The following is a 21,290-nucleotide window of genomic DNA, read 5'->3' as shown; positions in this document are numbered from 1 at the left end:
TTGTAAAGAAAGTTTTATTGGAACTCAGCCATAATCACTTGTCTATGTATTGTCTATGGCTGTGCTCTCGCTACAATGACAGGGCTGAACAGTTTCAACAGAGATCATCTGACTTGTGAAGTCTAAAATACTGACTCTGGCCCTTGATGAGTAAGTTTTATTTTATTTTATTTTTTTAATTTTTCTTAAAGACTTTTATTTTATTTGACAGAGAAAGAGAGCACAAGCAGGGGGAGCGGGAGAGGGAGAGGCAGGCTCCCCACTGATCAGGGAGCCTGATGCAGGGCTCAATCCCAGAACCCTGGGATCATGACCTGAGCTGAAGGCAGACGCTTAACCAACTGAGCCACCCAGGCGTCCCACCTTGATGGGTAAGTTTACAAACTCTCAACCTTATACCATCAACATACTTTTTTTTTTTTTTTTTAAGGATTTTATTTGTGTGAGAGAGAAAGCCAGGGCCCACACCAGCAGAGGTGGGGCAAAGGGAGAGGGAGAAGCAGACTCCCTGCTGAGCAGGGAGCATGACATGGAACTCGATCCCAGGACCCTGGGATCATGACCTGAGATGAAGGCAGATGCCCAACTGACTAAGCCACCTAGGCGACCCCAACATACTCTTCTAAACCCACAGTTCTCTTCCTAAGAAACATTCCCCCGGAGACATCCGAAAAGTGCAATTCTTAGTACTATAATATGTTATCTGGAAGAATTATTTTTTGAAGTTTTAAAGATTTATTTATTTGAGAGTGAGTGAGCGAGCGAGCGCAAGCTGGGGAGAGGGAGAGAGAGAATCCACAAGCAGATTCTCCAGTGAGCGTGCAGCCTGATGCAGGGCTTGACCCCAAGACCCTGAGATCGTGACCTGAGCCGAAACCAAGAGTTGGCCACTTAACTGAGCCACCCAGGCGCCCCATTTTTTAAAGTTTTAATAAAAGGCTCATAGGATATAGTCCTTTTAACTGCAAAGAATTTTTAAAAAATTAAAAAACAACCCTCTCTTTTGAAGCAAATCCTGTGAAATGGTATGAGTGATATGGTAGAAAATTAAGAAAGATTTGAAAGAGGGTGTCCAAAGACACCTCTTTGGAGAATTTTAGTCAAGGAGGGAAGGAAAACCTGGGGTAGCGGCTGGAGGGGAGTGATAATTCTTACTATGCCAACTCACTGTGGTGATCATAACATGTGACGAACCAAGCGCCCAGCAGGCACCCAGAAAAAGAGCTATCACATTGCTTCCTCCCAGCCCCCAACCCGCCAACAATGGGAAGTCAGAAGAGGACTTTCAGAGGTCTAATCAGTAGTAAACCAACATACGGAAATTATGTTCAGTGTCAGCAGTAATCAAAGAAATAGAAGCAACATAATGAGATGTGGTTTTCATTAATTAGATTAGGAAAATAATTTTAAAAATCTGAGGGTACTCACACAAGCTAGAGTTCAAAGGTCACCACAACACATCCACTCACACTGACAGCAGGTGGTGTCTCAGGGCTCATGGTAGCACTTGTTGCCATTTCAGCGCCACCTCAAATAGGATGCACTAAGGCGCTCTCTCCCTCCTACCATAAGCCCCACCCCCACCCATCTATGGGAGAAAAATATAACCACCAAAAAAAAAAAATCACATTGAAAAAAAGTTTATTTAAAAAAGTTCTAGCAGCAAGAACAGTAACAAAACAAAAGGAGAGACGGACAAACAAAACAAGAAGGAGGTTGTGTCCTATGGGACTTGTCTCCATTCTTTAATCTAGTTCTTTATACCGAGCAAACATGACTCTTCGCACAGCATCTCGGTAAGTCTCGTTGGACTGTCTCTTGCTGGTTCTTCCTGGAGCCCCCACATTGGGCCCCCTCATCCGGCCTTCAGTCTGTAACACAAAGACAAACAATGAAGTGGGCTCTATCAATTAATAAGCCTCAGGGCTGGCCTTTGATTATAAGCATTTCTAGATCAGTAAGGATCAGGATTTGGGGGAATTTTTTAGAATGTTTAATAATCAAACCCCGAGATGAATAAGGAGGGTGGTGACGCCATGACTCCAGCATATAGGATTTAATACCAGACATATGAGAAGCCAGTCTCCTCTAGTTGGCATTTTCAGAGGGGGGCCAAGCCAAGACAAAATGGGCAACGTTCCCTCTTACAACCTTTGCTCTCTTCTCTTTCTGAAATAAGTGAGGCAGAGCCCTTCATGAGAACCAGGACTAACCTCACGCTCCTCAGATTTTAGCCATTTTAGCTCCTCTGATGACGATGCCTCTCAGAGATGCTTTTGTACCTTTTATTGCGGGTTCCCTGGTTCTTGTCACCAAATGATTCGTCAGTCTCAAACTGCCTGATTCCCATACTGCCCCACCTCTTACTCCACGTAAGAGTAAGATGAGCCCCATTTCCACTTCTTTCTCCTTGTCCCCCTGCCAACCAAAATTACAAAGGGCCCAGAATGCCTAGCTATCATCCAGTAATCAAGACTGATGGGCTCCTTCAGCTCCTGTGTCCTTCATCAGCAGTGGAGAAAGCCCAGCTAAAAGGCAAAGACACAGCTCTGAGCCACAGAGTAAGAGAAAGTTAAGTATATTCCAGGTTCACGCCACCCCCAAAAGACGGAAACCATTTCACCTCCTCTGCTGAAGCCAATCCGGGATGGCCATACCCGAGGCCCGCCCCCTTCCTCCAGCCAGCGGTCTGCTGGACACAGCCTCCTTTGTTGCTACTGTCGATTCCTTCTTTACCAACAGGTTTGCGATCACTGCGAAAGGAGCACACGTACTTACATACCATCACTTTCAAAGTGACCCATTTGTGAGCCTAATAAAAACCTCTGTCCTCTCGATTCACATTTGCTTCCTCTTAAGTATATTTCTGAGTGCCTGCTATCTATGCAACAGGCTTTTGTCCTGGGGATACAGAGATGCCCAAGGCCCATCCCTTTTCATGGGGAACGACATGAGAAGGATAGTATGTCCATAAATACTACAACACAGTGAAGTGTTCAGCCATGGATGTGGCACCAGGAGACATCTCCTACAGAAATACATCAGAGAAGACACAAACTCTGAAGGAGTATCACCAAAAATGATGAATTCCAACAAAGGGCACATCTGAACTGACAAAAAGCATGAGAGGAAAGAAGGCCACAAATAAGAAGTGGAAGAATACAATTTGTCTAGGAGAGAAATGGCAGGAACTGAAAAAAGGCTTCTTGGGCCAGACTGAAAAGCCTTGAAACACCATGCTAAATCATGACTCTGGACTTCATCCTTCAGGCAAAAAAAAACCCCTGGACTCCAGGCCTCCCTCTAAGCAAGATATGCCTAGAGAAAAAGGCGAGTTTTAGGAGACTTCTGTTCACGAAGATGGTTTTGGTGTTAGGGTAGAGAGTACACTAGAGGTGGAAGAACAGAGACGGAGAGTAAGGAGTCCAATTTGGAGGTGAGCGAGAAAGGGGGGAAAAGCTTAATTAGGGATGTGGCCAGTAACGATACAGGGGATAAAGGAGGAAGATTGGGTCAGACCAGGCAGACCATGATGCAGTGATGTCACTACTCTGAAAGAGGAACACACAGCACGTTTAGCAGGACTGGACCTGAGTACGATATGGAATATAATACTGAGTAATTGTTTAGAGTGAAGAGCCTAAGAGGTCTCCAAAAGGACATTCCCAGAAGGTAAATGGAAATAGTGATTTTTCGCTCAGAAAACCAAACCGCCTTGGGATGGAGTCACAGGGACCTGTTAGCATGTTAGTGATGGTTGTAGCCTTGGGTCTAGGTCAAGAGGGTGGTGCAGCAAGAATTAAAGAGCACTGAGGGCAGAGTCCTGGAGAATATCTGGAATTGCCCAGAAAAACCAAGAGAAGCAGGGGAAGAGACTAAGAAGGAAGGGAACCAGTAGAATGTGGTGTGATGGGTGCCAAGAATATAGAAGGGTGTCTTTCTACACCCAGCCCAACTCACTCAGGGCTAAGGTGTCCTTCTCCTGAATGACTCCTTCACCTTTGGCTTAGCCCAGTATATTTAAAATTGCAGGGAATGACCTAGTGGGATGTTACATTGATTAAGTGGTCCTTCCTTAGCACTTCCTAAGAATGCAAACAGGGGCACCTGGCTCAATTGGTTGAGTGTCCGGCTCTTGTTTGGCTCAAGTCATGATCTCAGGGTCGTGGGATCGAGCTCCCCATCAGGCTCCATGCTCAGCAGGGAGTCTGTCTGAGATTCTCTCCCTCCCTCTCCCCCTCCCCCTGCTCATGTGTGTGCATTCTCTCACTTTCTCTCTCAAAATAAATAAATAGATCTTTTAAAAAAATCACTCATCCTTTAAAAAAAAAAAAAAAAGAATGCAAATAGAAAAAACTAGAATAGAAATACCAGAGTTTATTGCACATAGTAAGTATTTTTCAAGAAGATTTCTTTTGCAGATACTTACACACACATGATTATTGGGCCATGATTAAAAAATAATTTCTTACTGTGGGCACTGAACAAATAAGTTGGAATGCCAGAGCCCCAGAACCCATCAACCCTCCTCCGGGGCTTTCTCCATCAATGATCCCCCCATCCCCATGAGCAAAAGTTATCCTGGCTCCTAGCTGCTCTTTTGCTTACCAACATATAGACCTGTTCAAGTCTCATCAGATCAATGCCCTCCTTAAAATCATTTCATAACCCCCCGCTGCCCTAAGACGAAGCCTTAGCATGGTGTTCAAGGAGTATGAGCTTCCTGAGCTGGCCTCCATCAGGCTACTTACAATTTCTCAAATGTATCATATGACTTCTCTCTCTCTCATCCACAGTATATGCCGTTTCCTACAACTGAAATGCCCTCCCTTCTCCGCTGGAATTCTATGTGTGCCCTATGAGACACAGTATCACTTATACCTTCCTTATTGTGTGTTCAGACAGTCAAGGATAATATATGTCTTGTCCACCTGAGTAGACCTTGCACTCAGTGCAGTACCTAGGCACAATGGGTTATCAACAAATTCTATCTAACTCTGCTGGGCTCATGACTCTGAACTATCTGACTGAAATAAGCATAGGAATCGAGAGATCATACAGGTCTATCAGCAGCCGACCACTCATTCAGCAGCTATGTGTGCGGATGGAGGTTCCCTAGAGAAAAAGCCCGGGAGCGTGACATTCTTATCAGGCTCATATGAGGTACAGCATTACTGATGAGGAGAGAAAGAGTTCCCAACCATGGCCACTCCGGCCCTGGCTCTGAGCCACTAAGCAGCCAGCCAAACTTCCATTCAAACACACATATTCCCTGCGTAGAGCTGGGTGGTCAGAGAGTGGCGTGAACCTCATGCTCAAGGAGTGCAGAGGGGACCTGCTCCTCCTGACTTCAGTTCTCCCTGAGAAAGAAAAGCAGCATACCTGGAGAAGAGGATGGTTTTACCATTAGGCTCTGAGGCCTAGGCTGAATGAAAAGTTCCTGGCTTACCTGTCAGTTTCCCTGGAGTATTTAATTCGTTTCCTTTCTGGAGAGTCAAAAGATTGGAGCTTTTCCCTGCGATCACTTCCTCTTTCTTTAAACCTTCCCTGTTGGTAAGCAGAATAAGAGATCTGAGATTTCCATTTAAGGGAGTTGGGTAGTGGGGAAGCTTCACCTTATTCCTTATATTCCTTCTAAAGTGAAGGGAGTTCAACTGTTAACTCCTGGAGTCTCTTGCTCCTTCACATACTCTTCTTGAGAAAGGAGGGGCTTCTCTGACTGGTAAATGTGAGAAGAATGAGCTGGTGTGCTTGACTCACAGCTGTGTTTACCTCTTCTGAGGAGGAGGTGCTCTCCAGTAGGCCTCCACGGGAAGATTCCTACCCATCACATAAGACCTGGCCCGGGCAGTGAAGCTTGTGGCTGTACAGGTGAGTCTGCCTCATTATGAGATCTAGGCAGCAAGTCCATTTGGCTCTACACTAAACTACCTCCTCCAACTTAGCCTCTGATAGTAAAACATGGTATTTCAGCAGCCCTATCCAACACTCTTTCATTGATTTTAAAAGCTGGGCAGGAAAAGAAAAATGCTATCTATTTGACCTGTTTGGAGACCTTAAACTACCACCACCTTTAAAATATATGTATCAATTTTATTAAGGTATAATTTATAAACAATGAAGTGCACCCATTATAATGTAGTTTGATGAGTTTTGATAAATATACACACCATCTTTTAGGGCCTCTTCATTCTCTGTTTTCAGCACAGCCTACAAATTCCACAGCAGAAAGTAAAAAGTGCTGGGGTCAAGGGAGTTAACAAGTCATCAAAACTTACCTCCTGTTCTCTCCTTTCCAGATAGGCTAGCTCCTGCTCAGACTGTTTTATCTTCCGATGGATTTCCAGGTTTTGCTGAGAAGAGAGAAAGTTCTAAGAGTACGGATCTAGAAAAAGTGATCCTAGAAAATGCCTCTAGGCCTTTCCCAATAGCTGCTTTAGGATTGTGGCTCCTTTCACTGACCAACTCTCCTGAGGGATCACTGTACCCTGCAATCAACAATTCCTAACTGGCCTGGCTTTAGGCTCACCAGTGGGAATCCAAGTTGTAATGCTGGCTTGTCACACAGATTAGTTACATGGTGTGGCACAAGAGAGACCGTCATTCTACTTCTTTCCAAATGTGGAAAGCAGGGGCACCTGGGTGGCTCAGTCAGTTAAGTGTCTGACTCTTGATTTCAGCTCAGGTTATCTCAGGGTCATGAGATCAAGCCCCGAGTCAGGCTCCGTGCTCAGCAGGGAGTCAGCTTGAGATTCTCTCCCTTTCACCCTCCTGCCCCCACACCCCATCCCGCACTCTGTCTCTCAAATAAATAAAACTTAAAAAAAATGTAGAAAACACAAAACTAGTTTATAGGTCTTTATCTAAAGTAAAAATTATGAGAGAGGGGAATCTGAGCACACCAGTGAAGAAAACTTAATGCCCACATGCTCTTCCTACCACCACCACCCATCAATCCTCAGACACTATTTCTCTTTCAAGCAACAAAAGAACAAAAGACTGCTCTGAGAGTCTTGTATTCCTTAAGGATCCCACACTTCTCAAACATGGCTCTACTACACAATACCCTTGAGTATACAGAAGAAACTTAAGGGGTCCACAATAGCTCTTGTATGGACAGGGGATTCTTGGCACTGGATCACTGCAAGGAAAGGAAAAAGTACTATAGTCCACTTTCCACTGTCCAGGGTCAGTGCAATTTGTGGATTCACCAGATTTCTGGTTCCTCTTTCCTGACATTAGCCATTTATTAGCATTTTCATCAGACAGCTGAAATCTATTATTTTTTAAATTTCACATATCCTTTTATTTACTTTTTAAAAAAATTTTTTAAGTAAGCTTTACCCCAAATGTGGGGCTTGAACTCACGACTCCAAGATCAAGAGTCACATGCTCTACCAACTGGACCAGTCAGGCACCCCCAAAGAGCTGAAATTTGAAAGTGTCAGTCTCATGACTCAGAATTCCAGGTCAAAGGGACTTGGGAGGTAATCTGTTGCAGGGATTGTCAGGAACTTCTCAGACGGTTAGAAACTTTGCAGAGCTTCCACAGAGGCAGCTCGGAGAAGAGGTGTGCCTATTACCAAATGCAGAGCTTCTCAGTTTTTAGCTACATAAGACTTTGGATTTTATACTGAAGGAAAGTCTAAATCCAATTCCCTTACTGGCTCTAGCAACATCTGCTAGAGAAGGAGTGTGAAATAAATCACCCTATACTGAGAACATGAGTCTATCTAGGGGTTTTATTTGTCCAGAATCTGGCTCTTTGGTCAGTACATCTAAACAGGAAGACTGCAGGGGAGGACCAGTGTATGTCAGTTTAACACTCCAACAATAGATGTGCCATGGCTTATAGCAGTGACTCACCACATGAAGAGATGGCAGAATGTGACCCACCTTTGGGAAAACTGCACAGTATTAGAACTAGACAGAAACACAGGAAGCCACCAAATACCACAAAGAGAAGAGGCTTATCTAAGGTCCAATTGTTAGGTTAATGGAAGAGCTATGGTGAGAAACTCAGCAAATACTTTTCCTACTTGACAACACCCTCCCCTCCTGTCTTCAGTACAGCCTCCGTGTCTGGTGGCCCAGCCCCAGCCATGCTGCTTGCCTTGGGTCTACACACCAAGGTTTTTGAAGGTGGGCAGAGCCTTAATGCAAAGCAACTCATGACAAAAAGTGGAGGAACAGTTCATTTTGCAATTGGACTGTAATACACGATGGTAAGAGTCGAAAGGGCCCCTTCCCCATACCTTGTGCAGGTCTGAGAGCTGCTGGTGTTTGATCAGAACTTCTTTGTTGGGAAACTGCCTTCTGCAGAGCAGACAAGCCAGTTTATTCCAGTCAGTGAGTTTATCTTCTTCGTTCTCCTTCTTGCTCAGCTCCTCCCTCTGCGGGGGCTGTGCTGTGCGGGGCTGTGGAGGAGGGGTCTGTTCCTCCTCCTCTTCCTCCTCATAGTCACTGTCTCCTCCATATTCACCCAGGAGGCCAATGAGTGGGTTTACCACCTTAGGCTGGAAGGAGAAGGCCAGAGATTAACACCAACCTCAACCTATATTGTGGGCTGTTTTCTGGATATTCCAATATGGGTATCACATTTCTTCTCTTTTAGTTTGAATAATCAACTGGGCTCAAAATAGGCCCACAGACCACACTGCTCATTTCCCACATGGAAGGAACATGGTTCAAGCTTGACTTTTCTCCTGCATTGCTGAGATAAATCAGAAAGATTCCCTTAGAAGTGACTCTAGCAATAAGTGAAGAGAAAGAAGGGAAAGGAGAACTGACATAGACCCAGGGAGATTTAAGAAGTTATAAGTTACAAAGAGGAAGAGACAGCAGCAATCCCTCAAATTACTGTAACCCATGAAGAAAAGGAAAGATAAACTTTATTAAGGCTACAGTAACTGCTACAGCAAAAGGGATTTAGAAGGTGGATTAAAAGCAAATGAAGAATAAGCTCTCAGGTAGACATTCAGCTCTTGAGTGAGGCAAAGGCAAAGGCATAGTTAGGACTGACGCTACAATGAATTGAGCCAGTGATGTGACACAGGCAGAGTATTTATCAGTAGTTTATAGGAACTGTGAAATAATGATGCATGGTCATTGGCTTGTGATCAATAGAAATAAAAAATAAAGCGTAATCACTATTGCTACATATTTACATTTAATCATAATCACCTGTGATTGGAGGAAACTATCACTTTAATGCATCTAAACAACGGGTACCAATTTTAGCATTGTTCACTTTGGCCAGACAGGCAAATTGTAAAAACGACCATGCATGCACTCCACATCTGAGCTTCTTATGCAGCACCAAAAGGCAGGAAAAATCAAGGCCAGGAAAATGGGTCTCTTAGAAGAGAAGGATTAACAAGACCAAGATTGTAACTTAAAAAGGGCCAGGCATTCCCTTGTCTGATGGGAATGGTGTAGGGTACAAAGAAAGAAGACAGAAAGTTGCCTTGATTCTCCAATTATATCCCTGTTAGCAGACAGGAATATTTATCTCATGCTCATACTCAAGAAAAGTCCTTGTTCGTGAGGTAGAGAGAACAAAAGGACCAACACCTAAGTGAAACACCAGCCTTTGAACTTCCCTACCCATTCAGAACCAGCCCCAGCCCCAGCCCCAGCCCCAGCCCCAGCCCCAGGCCTTGGCTTAGCCTTACTGGTGGAGGACTTTCTTCCTTCTTCACAGTGGGAGGCAGGGGCTTCTTAAAGACGTCCTCTGGGGGGGCTGTCCCCTCACTGGCATTTTCCTGAAACTGATTAAACCCATAATTTTTATGTGATACTCATAAAAGCTGGGTTAAGAATCCTGTTGAAATTAATCAGATTTTCCAAAACTCCTAATTTGTGAAATAAGTATCTGTAATGTTGCTATAATGATTTCAAAATAAAAAGCCTCTGAATTCAGTATATACTGAGTGATCACTATGTCAGGAACCAGATGAGACATTTATTTGCATTATTGTCCTCAGCCTTTACTACAACCCTCCCAGATAGGCATTAACACCCTCATTTTACAAATGATTGGGAATATGGTTAGAAACAGTAAGTGGCAAAAGCTGAATCCAAATATTAAGCCAGAAGACCTCTAAAGTCTAAATTCTCAGAAACACACATATTTTTTCTTTCTCTGAATCTCTAGATAAACAATTAACAATATTAGAAGGGGAAACAGATAAGTTACAAATTGAGCCACAAGCAAATTCATCCATTTTCACTAATGCATAATTGGTGCCAGGGCAAATCAATATAATTCTTTGGAAAATAATTTGGCTTTATGTCAAGAGATACCAAAATATTCACCATCTTCCATTCTGAAAGTTTATCCTAAGGAAGTAATGTAGAAGGAGAAATAAAATGCTGAAAGATGCATACTACAACAGAATAAGACTACAAAAAAAGGACAAATAATGCAGGATTAAGAAAATAAGGGTACAGTTTTACTGTGAGTTTTTACCATACAGGCATTAAAATAATAAAGAGTGTTACAGAACCATGGAAAAACTACTTAAGATCAAATATAAACCGAGCAGAGAATACAGAATGGTAACCTCTGCTACAATTACACCTACAGAAATGTGTATACAGAGTCAAGCACTGAAGAGGGGGAGTAGGAAAGTGAAACTGTGTGGAGCCCAGGTGTTAGGGTTTGAGCTGAGTCACTTTGTTCTACAATCCACAGTTTCTGCATTTGTGAAAGAGTTACCACCAGCTGTAAGGGGCAAGGAGATTGCCTGCTTTTTTGATAACTTGACACCTCAACCCTAGATCTCCTCTATGACTCCTTTATTTGAATCTGTAATTGTCTGGTAAAGAGCAGATTCACAAGTCCCCTTACCCTTGTCACTCCTCGGTCTTTCTTCTCCTTGCCATCTCTTTTAGATGCTTCCTTCTTGCTACTTGACTTTCCTTGACTGGTGGACTTCTTTTCCTTGATCTCTTCTTCTTCAGGTGACCCAGGGTCCTGGGGCACATAGACTTCTTGCTGCAATACAGTTAGAAACTGTTAAGTCTACAAAATGTTTCACTTTCCCAGTTAATTCCAGGTCTAAGGAACAAGTTCCCTTCTGGGAGAAAGAACAGCTCTCTCCCTCACAAGCCTAAGAACAAGACCACATCAAACAATCTTGAAACCCACTCCAGGGGCCAGGACACTTCCAGACCTCTCACTAGCCATTTTTATAAGTGCAGCACTGTTCTTACCTATAATGCCACAAAGCACTGATTTTCCATATAGGCAAAAGTTAACAGAAAGGTCACCATCTTTAAATCCTGAATGAACACAACTCAATAAATACAACTCAGTATAAGATGTGGACTTTAGAAAACACCAGATGAGATGTGAAATACAGACAGTGTAACAACAGAGCAGCTGCCAGGAATGGAGAAATTCTTAAACTTTCGTAAGATTTAAACTTTTCCACTTTTCATGTAATGAACCAGATAATCCAGGGAATAAAATCTTCAAAGTAACAAATTATAGGTATTTTTCTCAAAAAGAATCATTGACAAAGTAAACAAACCAAAAACTCACCTGGGTGTTGGGGTCATAGTAAGTTCCTGCCAAAGGGTCATAATAGTAGCCAGTAGCAGAATCATATATGTAGCAGTCAGATGATGCTAGCAGGAATAAAACCAGAGCCAGTGTTAGTCCCTGTCCAGTGAAGCCCTGGCTGGGAACTCACTGAGAACCCAAGAATGGGGCCGGCCGACCCAAACAGGAGCAGAACCGTAGATGGTGCCCTCTCTGAAGGAGCATCCCCGGTCAACAGTATCTCTTGCTAACTTTGTGACCACAAAGACTTCAATTAATGCATAGTTAAGCCAAAAACAGCAACAGAAATAAAACAAGTGACTTACACTGTTGTCCTTGTCGATTCGTATCTGAAGTCCAATCTGAATTTCTGCCTCCTCCTCTCCTATCTCGGAAATACTTTTTACCCTATCACAGAAAGGCTCGTTAAAATTATAGAACTTCTGATAGTTCTTAACCTTAACAGACACCCACTGGAGAAAATTCAAGATCCCTCTTTGAGTCACTTGAGGATTCTGACAGAGTGCTCCCCAACTGCTGAAGCCTACCTGATAGTAGTGCATGTGGTCAGAATGGTCCCCAGAATCATTTCTGCAACAAATAATACAACACATCTTGAGTCTGCTACAAAAAGCCACTTGAGGATTGCCTAACCCTACAGATTTTCCAAGAAACTAACTTTCCCCCATTTTGCAGGAAAAGAAACCAACCCAGAGCAAGCAGGCCTGGCTGTACAGAGATTCCTACAAAGCTGCAAACAAGATGAAGGTGCTAGAGCAAGGTCTGCCCAAGCCCCGCAAGCCTGCCTTGCCTCTCTGACGCAGCCACTTCCCAGTTACCACTCCTGGGTCAAGGTAAGTAAGTATAGGAGTCAAGAGGGATTAGATTGCCCAGTACCATGGAGGCATGAACAAGGTCAGGGGAGTGGGGAGTCAGGACAGCATTTTCTCAGGATTCCGAGGAGCAAGGATGTATCGAGATTTTTCTGCACATGCAAGACTGTATCATCATTTGGGACCCAAAGATACAGGCAGTGAAGAAGGAAAGCACTAAAGTACCTAGTACTGCTATTTAAGGAAAAAACAAACAAACAAAACAAAACCAAAAACAGACAACTAGAGTGAGAATAAGGCAAGCTTCAGAAAAAGAAAACATGCACACGCATCTGAAGAAACCCACACTGGAAGGTACCATGTCTTACTCTCTCCACCTTTTAGGAGTTGCCTCCCAAAAAGTTGAGTAGGGGAATCACAAAGGAGCACCACTCCTCCGCCTTACCTTCGTTTTCCAGTGGCCAAGTTTACAGCTACCATCTTCCCATCAATACTAAATGGTGGATCAAGGTTCTGCAAGATCTTCACTACACGAAGAGCTTCCTGGGAAACCAAAGACACATTGCAGTACAAAGAGAGAAAAGGCCATGTCCTTTGAAAGAGAACTGAACGTGGATTTTCCTTCTCAAAAGAAAAATTTACTGAACATTATGTTCTGGTTGTAATTATAATAGTAAGAGCACACTGGCAAAAGCAACTCTTGATGAAAGGTTGATCAGAAGAGTGATCATAGTAGACATCAGTTTCTGGTACTGACATCAGAAATTCAAACCCTCCTTTTAGGCTGCAATTCTCATTGCATCAGATCCAGTTTACAAAGTCCCTTGTGATTTCTGAGCATGAAATCTAAAAAATACCAACAAGGGGCGCCCGGGTGGCTCAGTCAGTTGACCATCTGCCTTGGGCTCAGGTCATGATCCCAGGGTCCTGGGATTGAGCCCCCCCCCCCCCCCCGGGTCAAGCCTGCTTCTCCCTCTGCCCCTCCCCTAGCTCGTGCTCTTTCTCTCTCTCAAATAAATAAATAAAATCTTAAAAAGAAAAATACCAATGATTTTCATTACTACTTTCATGTTACTTCCATAGAAAAGGGCCCCACAACTAAAAATTCAAGCCATAAGAATCTCTTAAACAACATTTTAAGGAAAAAAGAGGAAATGTCCTGTTACCATCAAATAAAATCATCTATGGCTGAGCAAAACAAATTTAAGAAACTAGAAAATTCACTAAATCTTGCAAGGTTCAGAACACAGACTCTTCGCAAGTAACTAAGTTCTCATGTTATTTTAATTGGACATTTTAAGTGCCAAAAGACAAAACCAAACTTAGAAAAACGCTCAGAGTTCTAACTTTCAAAGGCAGTCCCTTCCTCTGAATGAGCACTAAACCCAAAGGAAAGAACAAGAGGGTTTTTGATACCAGGAAGCACATGAGAATTCCAATGATAAGGAAGTCCTTCAAACCTTGTGGTTTCTATAGCCAGCTGTCCCTTGGTCATTCCAAGGCGGAGGAAACTTACTGCATGGGAGTCGAGGTCAATAAAGCCGTAAGTGTGGCCCATGGGGCCAGTTCTGTTCTTGATGATACGGACATTGGCAGTAGTAAGGCGGACGTAGGGTTCCAGCACCTCCACTATGACCTCAGGTGGAGTGGAACGATAGATGCGCTTTAGCATAATTGCTGAACGAACCACACACAAATGGGAGGAGCAAGGAAAGAGAGAAAAGTTAATTTTCAAAGCCCTCAGAGCCTCATTGTCCTTTTTTTTTTTTTAAATTGCAGATGCTATTCTGCTCTAGCAAGTCTGATTCTATAAAACAATGTTGGGTCATATACTTCAAACATTTCTTCACCAATACTGAGAAATCTAAAATGATGCCTTGCTGCATTTGAATAGCAATTTGCTATTTGGAGGATGTAGGTCCCTCCGACTGGTACAGTAAGGCCTGCAGAAAGCAAAACCTTCTACAGTCAGGCTGAGCAGTTTTACTAGAGTGTGGGAAACACCTGGTCCCTAGCCACAAAACAGGCCATCTATACTGGAACTGCGGTGGTCACAGTCTGGTTCGTGCCCTGACAGATCACTTACTTTTGCTCTCCCCATCCTGGCGTGTCTCCCCAGACCATGGCTCCTTCTCTCGGTCTCTTCGGAAGGTGAGCCCTTCCCTTCGAGGAGGCAGATACCTTTCTCCTTCTCTCTTTTGATGTCCCAAGCGTGATTCTTGTCCTTCTTCCCGCTTCTTGGGTTCAGATTCCTTATCAGCTGACCTTGGGGACTGGTTGGGTTGTTTTTCTGATGGTACTGGTATGGATGTTTTCTGAGGCTGAGGATAGGTTATTAATTCTTGCTTGGCCTCTGTCACTAGAGGAACAGAAACAGAAAGACAATCTCCAGCAGGTTTCATCCAAAAAACACTACTGCTATGATTCCTCTTTACCTGCTACCAAATACTCATACTGGAATGCTTTTTAATAGTCTCAGAAAAGTCCTCTAACAGATTTTAAGCCAGGCCAATGAGACAGCACATGAAATAGTTCAAAGAAACCACTCAAGTATTTAAAAAATTTCATCTTATGAGTTTTCTATCGCTTCCCATTTAAATATAAGAAATCCTTCATGAGATGCTGGGCCTGACTATTAAGAGCAATTTTAAGAACAGATCTGGGGACAAAATTACCAAAGATATGACCCTTGCCAGAAGTTTGGTAGAAACACATATTCCAAATGTATGTGTCTAGGAGTCTTGCTTCTTCCAGTGTTATGGTACAAAGACACCTGTCTCAAATTCTGTAAGACCACACGTCCCCTCTTCTCTGGGGAAGCTAACAGACCTACCTGCATATAACTCATTCATTTGCAAATAATTGTAATGAGCTAATGTCCTTCAAAATATAAACGATTCATTCCAAATCTCTTTCTATAGCAGGACAATTTGTCCAATTAATTAGGAACATATTTTTGCAATGAATTAATTCTTGGAGGGTTCACAGGAAGCCATGTAATTAAAGAAAAAATACATTCTATAGGACCAATGTAAAGATGACTTAACAGAAATGACAGGCAACTAGTGAACACCTGCTTTACATGTTTCCAGGTTAAAGCTGCCTCAGCCCTCTTAGTGGTATGGCGCCCAAGGATTTTTATAAACCAGCCATTCATTTGTTAGAATATACTGAGAAAGAAGTCTTTCTTCAGGGAAAAAACCCCACAATTTTGCCTAATCTGAAGTAATACAAGCTAAAAATCTCATTTACTCACCTTCTCACAGGTTGGTTTGGTCTCTACAGAATCTAGAGTCTTCCTTAAAGATTTTCAGAACACCTGCTTTACAGTCCTCACTAGAGAGTACAATCTCCACTACAGGCCAAAACCCCAGCTAAGAAACTCTTTGTAGACATACTAAGTTCTAAACTTGGAACAAACAGGTCCTTCCGAAGCCTACCTGGATCCCTACACTGAACCATATTTTATGGTCATGCCCTAGCTCTCCTGAAGGGGTAATATCAGAAACAGGCATATATATATATATATATATATGTGTGTGTGTGTGTGTGTGTGTGTATATATATATATATATATATATATATATATATATATATATATATATATATATATAATAGTCATTGCTGGGACGCCTGGGTGGCTCAGTTCGTTGAGTGTCTGCTTTTGGCTCAGGCCATGATCCCGGGGTCCTGGGATCGGGCTCCACGCTGAGCAGGGAACCTGCTTCTCCCCCTCTCTCTGCTGCTCCCCCTGCTTGTGCACTCGCTCTCTCTGTCAATAAATAAATAATCTTTAAAAAAGAAAAAACAAAAACGATCATTGCTACAGGACTGTTGTTACAGATACCTTTGACAGACTCTTCGAGTTTGCCTACCTAAAGGTTCTCTGGAGAAATTTACTTAAAGTGATTGAGAAGCTGGTAGGTTTATCTCTTTATAAAAATAACATATACCCTCAATTCTGATTATTTCTCTTGTTCATTTTTTACTGTTATTTTAACAAATATTTTTCTGTTGAAGATCCTGAAATGTTTATATAGAGGGTAAATAAGAAAACAATCCAGATAACAGATGATTCTCAGTAACTCCAAAGCAGTGAGGGCTAAGGGTCACATGGACGAATGCCACAGAGACTCTCAACCTAACATCCTTAAATGTATTCTAAATAACACTACTACTGACCTCTGGTCAGCTGCCCACTTAGTTTCCTCAGTGTGAGGATCTGGCAACCCATCTCCTTCCCCTGGTGGAACTGGGATCCAATATCATTCACTAACAGGTCACATGAAGTTAGAGATCACATTGCACTTTTAAGAGCTTTAGAGATCAACTTGTATTTAGGGATGACCACTCTTAAAAGCCAAAGAGAGCATGAAATTTGTTTTGATCAGTACACAAAATAAAAACTACCACCACCACCTCTACCACCACTCACCTTCCCTTGGGCACTTGCAGAGTGAACATGAAGATCGGTGTCCAGCTACGCTGGCCTTACACTGCATGGGAAAGGGAAAGACTTCAATTTGACCAAAAACATTTAAAAAAATCTTATGTATATCCAACACAATAACATCTGCCAAACATGAAAGAAATAAGCCACATCCCAGATCACTGTAAAGCCTAACAAATCTGATGTCCCCCCACTCTTCAGAGCTGGCAGACAGAATGTGATGAGCTGCTGTTGAGAGCCGCCTTCTAACAGGGCATGTGGACCCCGGAGCAGCACCAAATGTCTGCCGGGGACAAGAATTTCTACAGGAAATAAAGTTAACTAAGAAAACTGGACTGTTAAATGGTTTATATGATACTGCTGCCCCAAAGTCATTGCCCCTCATGGTCTGCATCCAACATTTGGTCCTGAACTGCTTATGACAGCCCCATTCAGGCTGAGCTGGAACTGACAATTCAATTATCAACTTCCCTATCTCAAACATGGATTTAAAAAAGGGGCAAGGGGGGCGCCTGGGTGGCACAGGGGTTAAGCGTCTGCCTTCGGCTCAGGGAGTGATCCCAGCGTTGTGGGATCGAGCCCCACATCAGGCTCTTCCGCTACGAGCCTGCTTCTTCCTCTCCCACTCCCTCTGCTTGTGTTCCCTCTCTCGCTGGCTGTCTCTATCTCTGTTGAATAAATAAATAAAAAAAATCTTAAAGAAAATAAAAAAATAAAAAAGGGGCAAGGACGGGCACCTGGGTGGCTCAATTGGTTAAGCATCTGCCTTTGGCTCAGGTCACGATCCCAGAGTCCTGAGATCAAGCCCCGAGTTGGGCTCCTTCCTCAGTGGGGAGCCTGCTTCTCCCTCTCCCTCTCCCTCTCCCTCTGCTTGCCACTCCCCCTGCTTGTGCTCTCTGTCAAATAAATAAAATCTTACTAAATAAACAAATAAATAAGGGGCAAGGAAAGACGAGGAAGATATGTAAGTAGTGCCTCTGGCAGCTCTTCTGGGGATGTTAAAAGGAAAAGAACATTCATTCGCCCAAACAAGGGAAGAGACACTTTGCAACGTGAATGTAGTTCTTTTTGTCTGAGCCTATGAATAAAAAGGTGAGCACGCTGCCCAATCCCAACGACGCTGAACTTTTGCCTAAGAGCTTCCAAGTAGTGTGAGGACAGAGAGCTGACTGGCAGGAAGCCAAAGAACAGGAACTGTGAAGAAAAGGCTGCTATTTGAGTAGGGCCTTGTAGGGTGAGTAAGGAGGGCATGCCAGATGGAGGAGAACAATCACCACCACAGCAGAAGCTAATGAATAAACAGCACACACCAGGTACCAGGCCTGTTCCACAAACCATCACTTAAGTGATTCAGACAACTATTATCTCCTCATTTTGTAGAAGATGACACTGAGGCCTGGAGCGGGTACTCGAATAAAGTCATTACAGTTGATTATTTCTTTGTTGCCTTCTCGGTAAGCAGACGGATCATACACACAGCCCAGCCCACTATCGAGCAACTGTGGTGCCTCCCTGCAGTGAGTGCACTTCCCTCTCTACTGGCAGCTTTGGCCACGTATCTGGCTTTGGTCAACAGAGTGTGAGTGAACATGACCTGCACGGGCCTGGCAGAAGCTCTAAGAGCCACTGCTTGGGAGAATGAGCCTCTCATTCTCTCCCTTAGCCAGGGGGACAGCAGTGCCACATTGGGACTGCTCCTTCCAGCTGGGTCCCAGAATGAGAAGTCATGGAGCAGAATGGAAGCAATGACCCATAGTTCCAAACATCTAATTTAAATAAAGAATATGTCTATCCATTTAAGTCACTAGGATGTGGAGGCTGCTTGTTACTACAGAAGAGCTGTGAGTGGTGGAGTCAGGATCCTAACCTTGGTTTAAGTACATAATGTTCACCTGTTTCAAATGTCCAATGATTTCTTTAAAAAAAAAATTTATTTGAGTGGGGAGGGGCAGAGGGGCAGAGGGAGAGGGAGAGAAACTTAAGCAGACTCCTATGCTGTACGCAGAGCCCTACGCAGGGCTTGATCTCACAACCCCCGAGATCCTGACTTGAGCTGAAACCAAGAGTCGGATGCTTAACCAACTAAGCCACCCAGGCGTCCCCAATGACTTCCAGTATATGTAGAGTGCAACCATCACCACAATCTAACTTTAGATTAGATTAGATTAGATTAGAACATTTTCATTGGCCCAAAAAGAAACCTAGTGGAGTCATTTCCCATTCTTACCACCAGTCCCATGGAACAGTGCGATACTAGGTATTTTGTGTCTGGCAGAGTGTTTTCAAGGTTTATCCATGTTTCAGCATGTTGCAGCATTCCATTCCTTTTAATTTATTTAAGATTTATTTGGGAGAGAGAGAGAGAGAGGGCACGTGCATGTGTGCACGTACAGGAGGGCCACAGGGAGAGAGAATCTCAAGCAAACTCTGCTGAGCATGGAGCCCTGATGCAGGGCTCGATCTCACGAGACCGAGATCATGTCCGAGCCAAAACAAGAGTTGGAGGCTCAACTCACTGTGCCACCCCGGAGCCCCACTTCATTCCCTTTAACTGCCAAATAGCACTCCACTGTAGGGCTGTACCGCCTGTTGTCTGTCTGTCCACTCATCAGTTGATGGAGATTTTGTTGTTTCCACTTCTGGGATGTTACAAATAATACTGCTATAAATATATTTTTTTAAGTTGGCGGATTCCACATCAGGCCAAAGGTCGCACATGCAGGGCTGGTACCTCAATCCTTCTTAAAAAGGTGCAGAAATTACAAGAACCCCTGAGACAGCTATGCAAGTGGCTTGTCATCTTAGGGGACAATGTAACCAAGCCATTCTGTTCTTTCAAGCAACAGCTTTGGCAATAGCTATGTAATTTTAACATCAGATATCGACATTTGCTTTCTGCCAGTTAACAGAAAATAGAGTTTGGGGCGCCTGGGTGGCTCAGTCGTTAAGCGTCTGCCCTTGGCTCAGAGCATGATCCCAGCGTTCTGGGATCGAGCTCTGCATCAGGCTCCTCTGCTGGGAGCCTGCTTCTTCCCCTCCCACTCCCCCTGCTTGTGTTCCCTCTCTCGCTGGCTGTCTCTCTCTCTCTCTGTCAAATAAATAAATAAAATCTTAAAAAAAAAAAATAGAGTTCAAAATTGTCTCTTTAATGCTAGCTCCCTCCATCCCTGATTATTTAAAAAAAAAATACATGTGCATTATAGCTGATAGGGAAAGTATAAGTGGGGAGAATCACCCATAATCTCAAAATGGAGAGGCAATCACTATTAAAATGTTAAATGTTATAGAAATCCTAATGGTCTTTTCGTAGAAATGGAAAAGCTGATCCTCAAAATTAATGGAATTGTGAAAGACATTCAACAGCCAAAAGAACTTTAAAAAAGAACAAAGTTGAAAGACATACTTACCAATTTCAAAACTTACTACAGAGCTACAACAATCAAAACAGCATGGTACTAACATAAGGATAAAAATACAGAGCAACAGAATAAAACTGAGAATCTATAAAAAAACCTATAGACCTCCGGATCAGCTGCTTTCCAACAAGGGTGCAAGACCATTCAATGGGAAAAGAATAGTTAATTCAACAAATGATGCTGGGACAAGTGGATACCCACATGCCAAAGAATGAAGCTGCACCCTTATCTCACAGCATGAACAAAAATTAACTCAAAATAGATCAAAGCTTTAAATATAAAAGCCCAAACAATAAAATTCTTCGAAGAAAACACAGGGGTGAATCTTCATCACCGTGGATTTGACAATTGTTTCTGACACCAAAGGATAAGCAACGAAAGAAAAAAACAGCTGAATTGGGTTTTATCAAAATTAATTTTTGTGCAAAAAACATGCACAGAATGCACAGAATGGGAGAAAATAACTGCACATCACATATCTGATAAGGGATTTATATCCAGAATCCAGTATAAAGAACTCTTATAAATTAACAACAAAAATACAAATGACCCAATTAAAACTGGGCAAAGTACCTGAATAAACTGTTCTCTAAAGAAGATATAAAAGTGGCAACAAACACATAAAAAGATGCTCAACATCATTAGTCACTAGGGAAATGCAAATTAAAATCATGAGATACTATTTTATACCCACTTAGGATGGCTATTATCAAAAAAGAGTTGGGGTGCCTGACTGGCTCAGTTGGTAGAGTGCATGACTCTTGATCTTGGGGCTGTGACTTTGAGCCCCACATTGGATGCAGAGATTATTTAAAAATAAAAAATTTTTAAAAAAGGGTTAAAATTACAAATGATGGGGGGGCGCCCAGGTGGCTCAGTCGGTTAAGCATCTGCCTTTGGCTCAGGTCATGGTCCCAGGGTCCTGGGATAAAGTCCCACAGTGGGCTCTCTGCTCAGCTCTGGTGGCTGGCCTTGCCCTGACCCTCAGTTCATCTGAAATGAACTAAGGGAGAAGAGCTTTGCCCTCAGCTCTCTGCTTCTCC

General features: G+C 43.1%; 1 protein-coding gene across 6 annotated transcripts in view; it reads right to left on the bottom strand.

The window, feature by feature from the left end:
* Window positions 1-1,624: 1,624 nt before the first annotated feature.
* The window catches only part of RBM6 (RNA binding motif protein 6), a 103,265-nt gene continuing 83,599 nt past the window's right edge, over window positions 1,625-21,290 (bottom strand). For all 6 annotated transcript variants that reach the window (XM_026500876.4, XM_026500877.4, XM_026500878.4 and 3 more), the window contains 14 exons: window positions 16,817-16,877; window positions 14,468-14,740; window positions 13,898-14,058; window positions 12,827-12,924; window positions 12,097-12,139; window positions 11,875-11,956; window positions 11,549-11,634; window positions 10,853-10,999; window positions 9,675-9,770; window positions 8,256-8,516; window positions 6,279-6,353; window positions 5,450-5,547; window positions 2,624-2,753; window positions 1,625-1,871 (listed from right to left, as the gene is read on the bottom strand). In XM_026500876.4, the coding sequence (XP_026356661.1) occupies window positions 1,746-1,871; window positions 2,624-2,753; window positions 5,450-5,547; window positions 6,279-6,353; window positions 8,256-8,516; window positions 9,675-9,770; window positions 10,853-10,999; window positions 11,549-11,634; window positions 11,875-11,956; window positions 12,097-12,139; window positions 12,827-12,924; window positions 13,898-14,058; window positions 14,468-14,740; window positions 16,817-16,877 (1,737 nt within the window). In that variant the 3' untranslated portion in view covers window positions 1,625-1,745. The remainder of the gene's footprint in view (window positions 1,872-2,623; window positions 2,754-5,449; window positions 5,548-6,278; window positions 6,354-8,255; window positions 8,517-9,674; window positions 9,771-10,852; window positions 11,000-11,548; window positions 11,635-11,874; window positions 11,957-12,096; window positions 12,140-12,826; window positions 12,925-13,897; window positions 14,059-14,467; window positions 14,741-16,816; window positions 16,878-21,290) is intronic.

The sequence above is a fragment of the Ursus arctos genome, unplaced genomic scaffold (genome assembly GCF_023065955.2).
Source record: "Ursus arctos isolate Adak ecotype North America unplaced genomic scaffold, UrsArc2.0 scaffold_14, whole genome shotgun sequence".
NCBI classification, from domain to species: Eukaryota; Metazoa; Chordata; class Mammalia; order Carnivora; family Ursidae; genus Ursus; species Ursus arctos.
The sequence above is the reverse complement of the archived record's forward strand: the minus strand, read 5'-3'. Positions and strand labels throughout refer to the sequence as shown.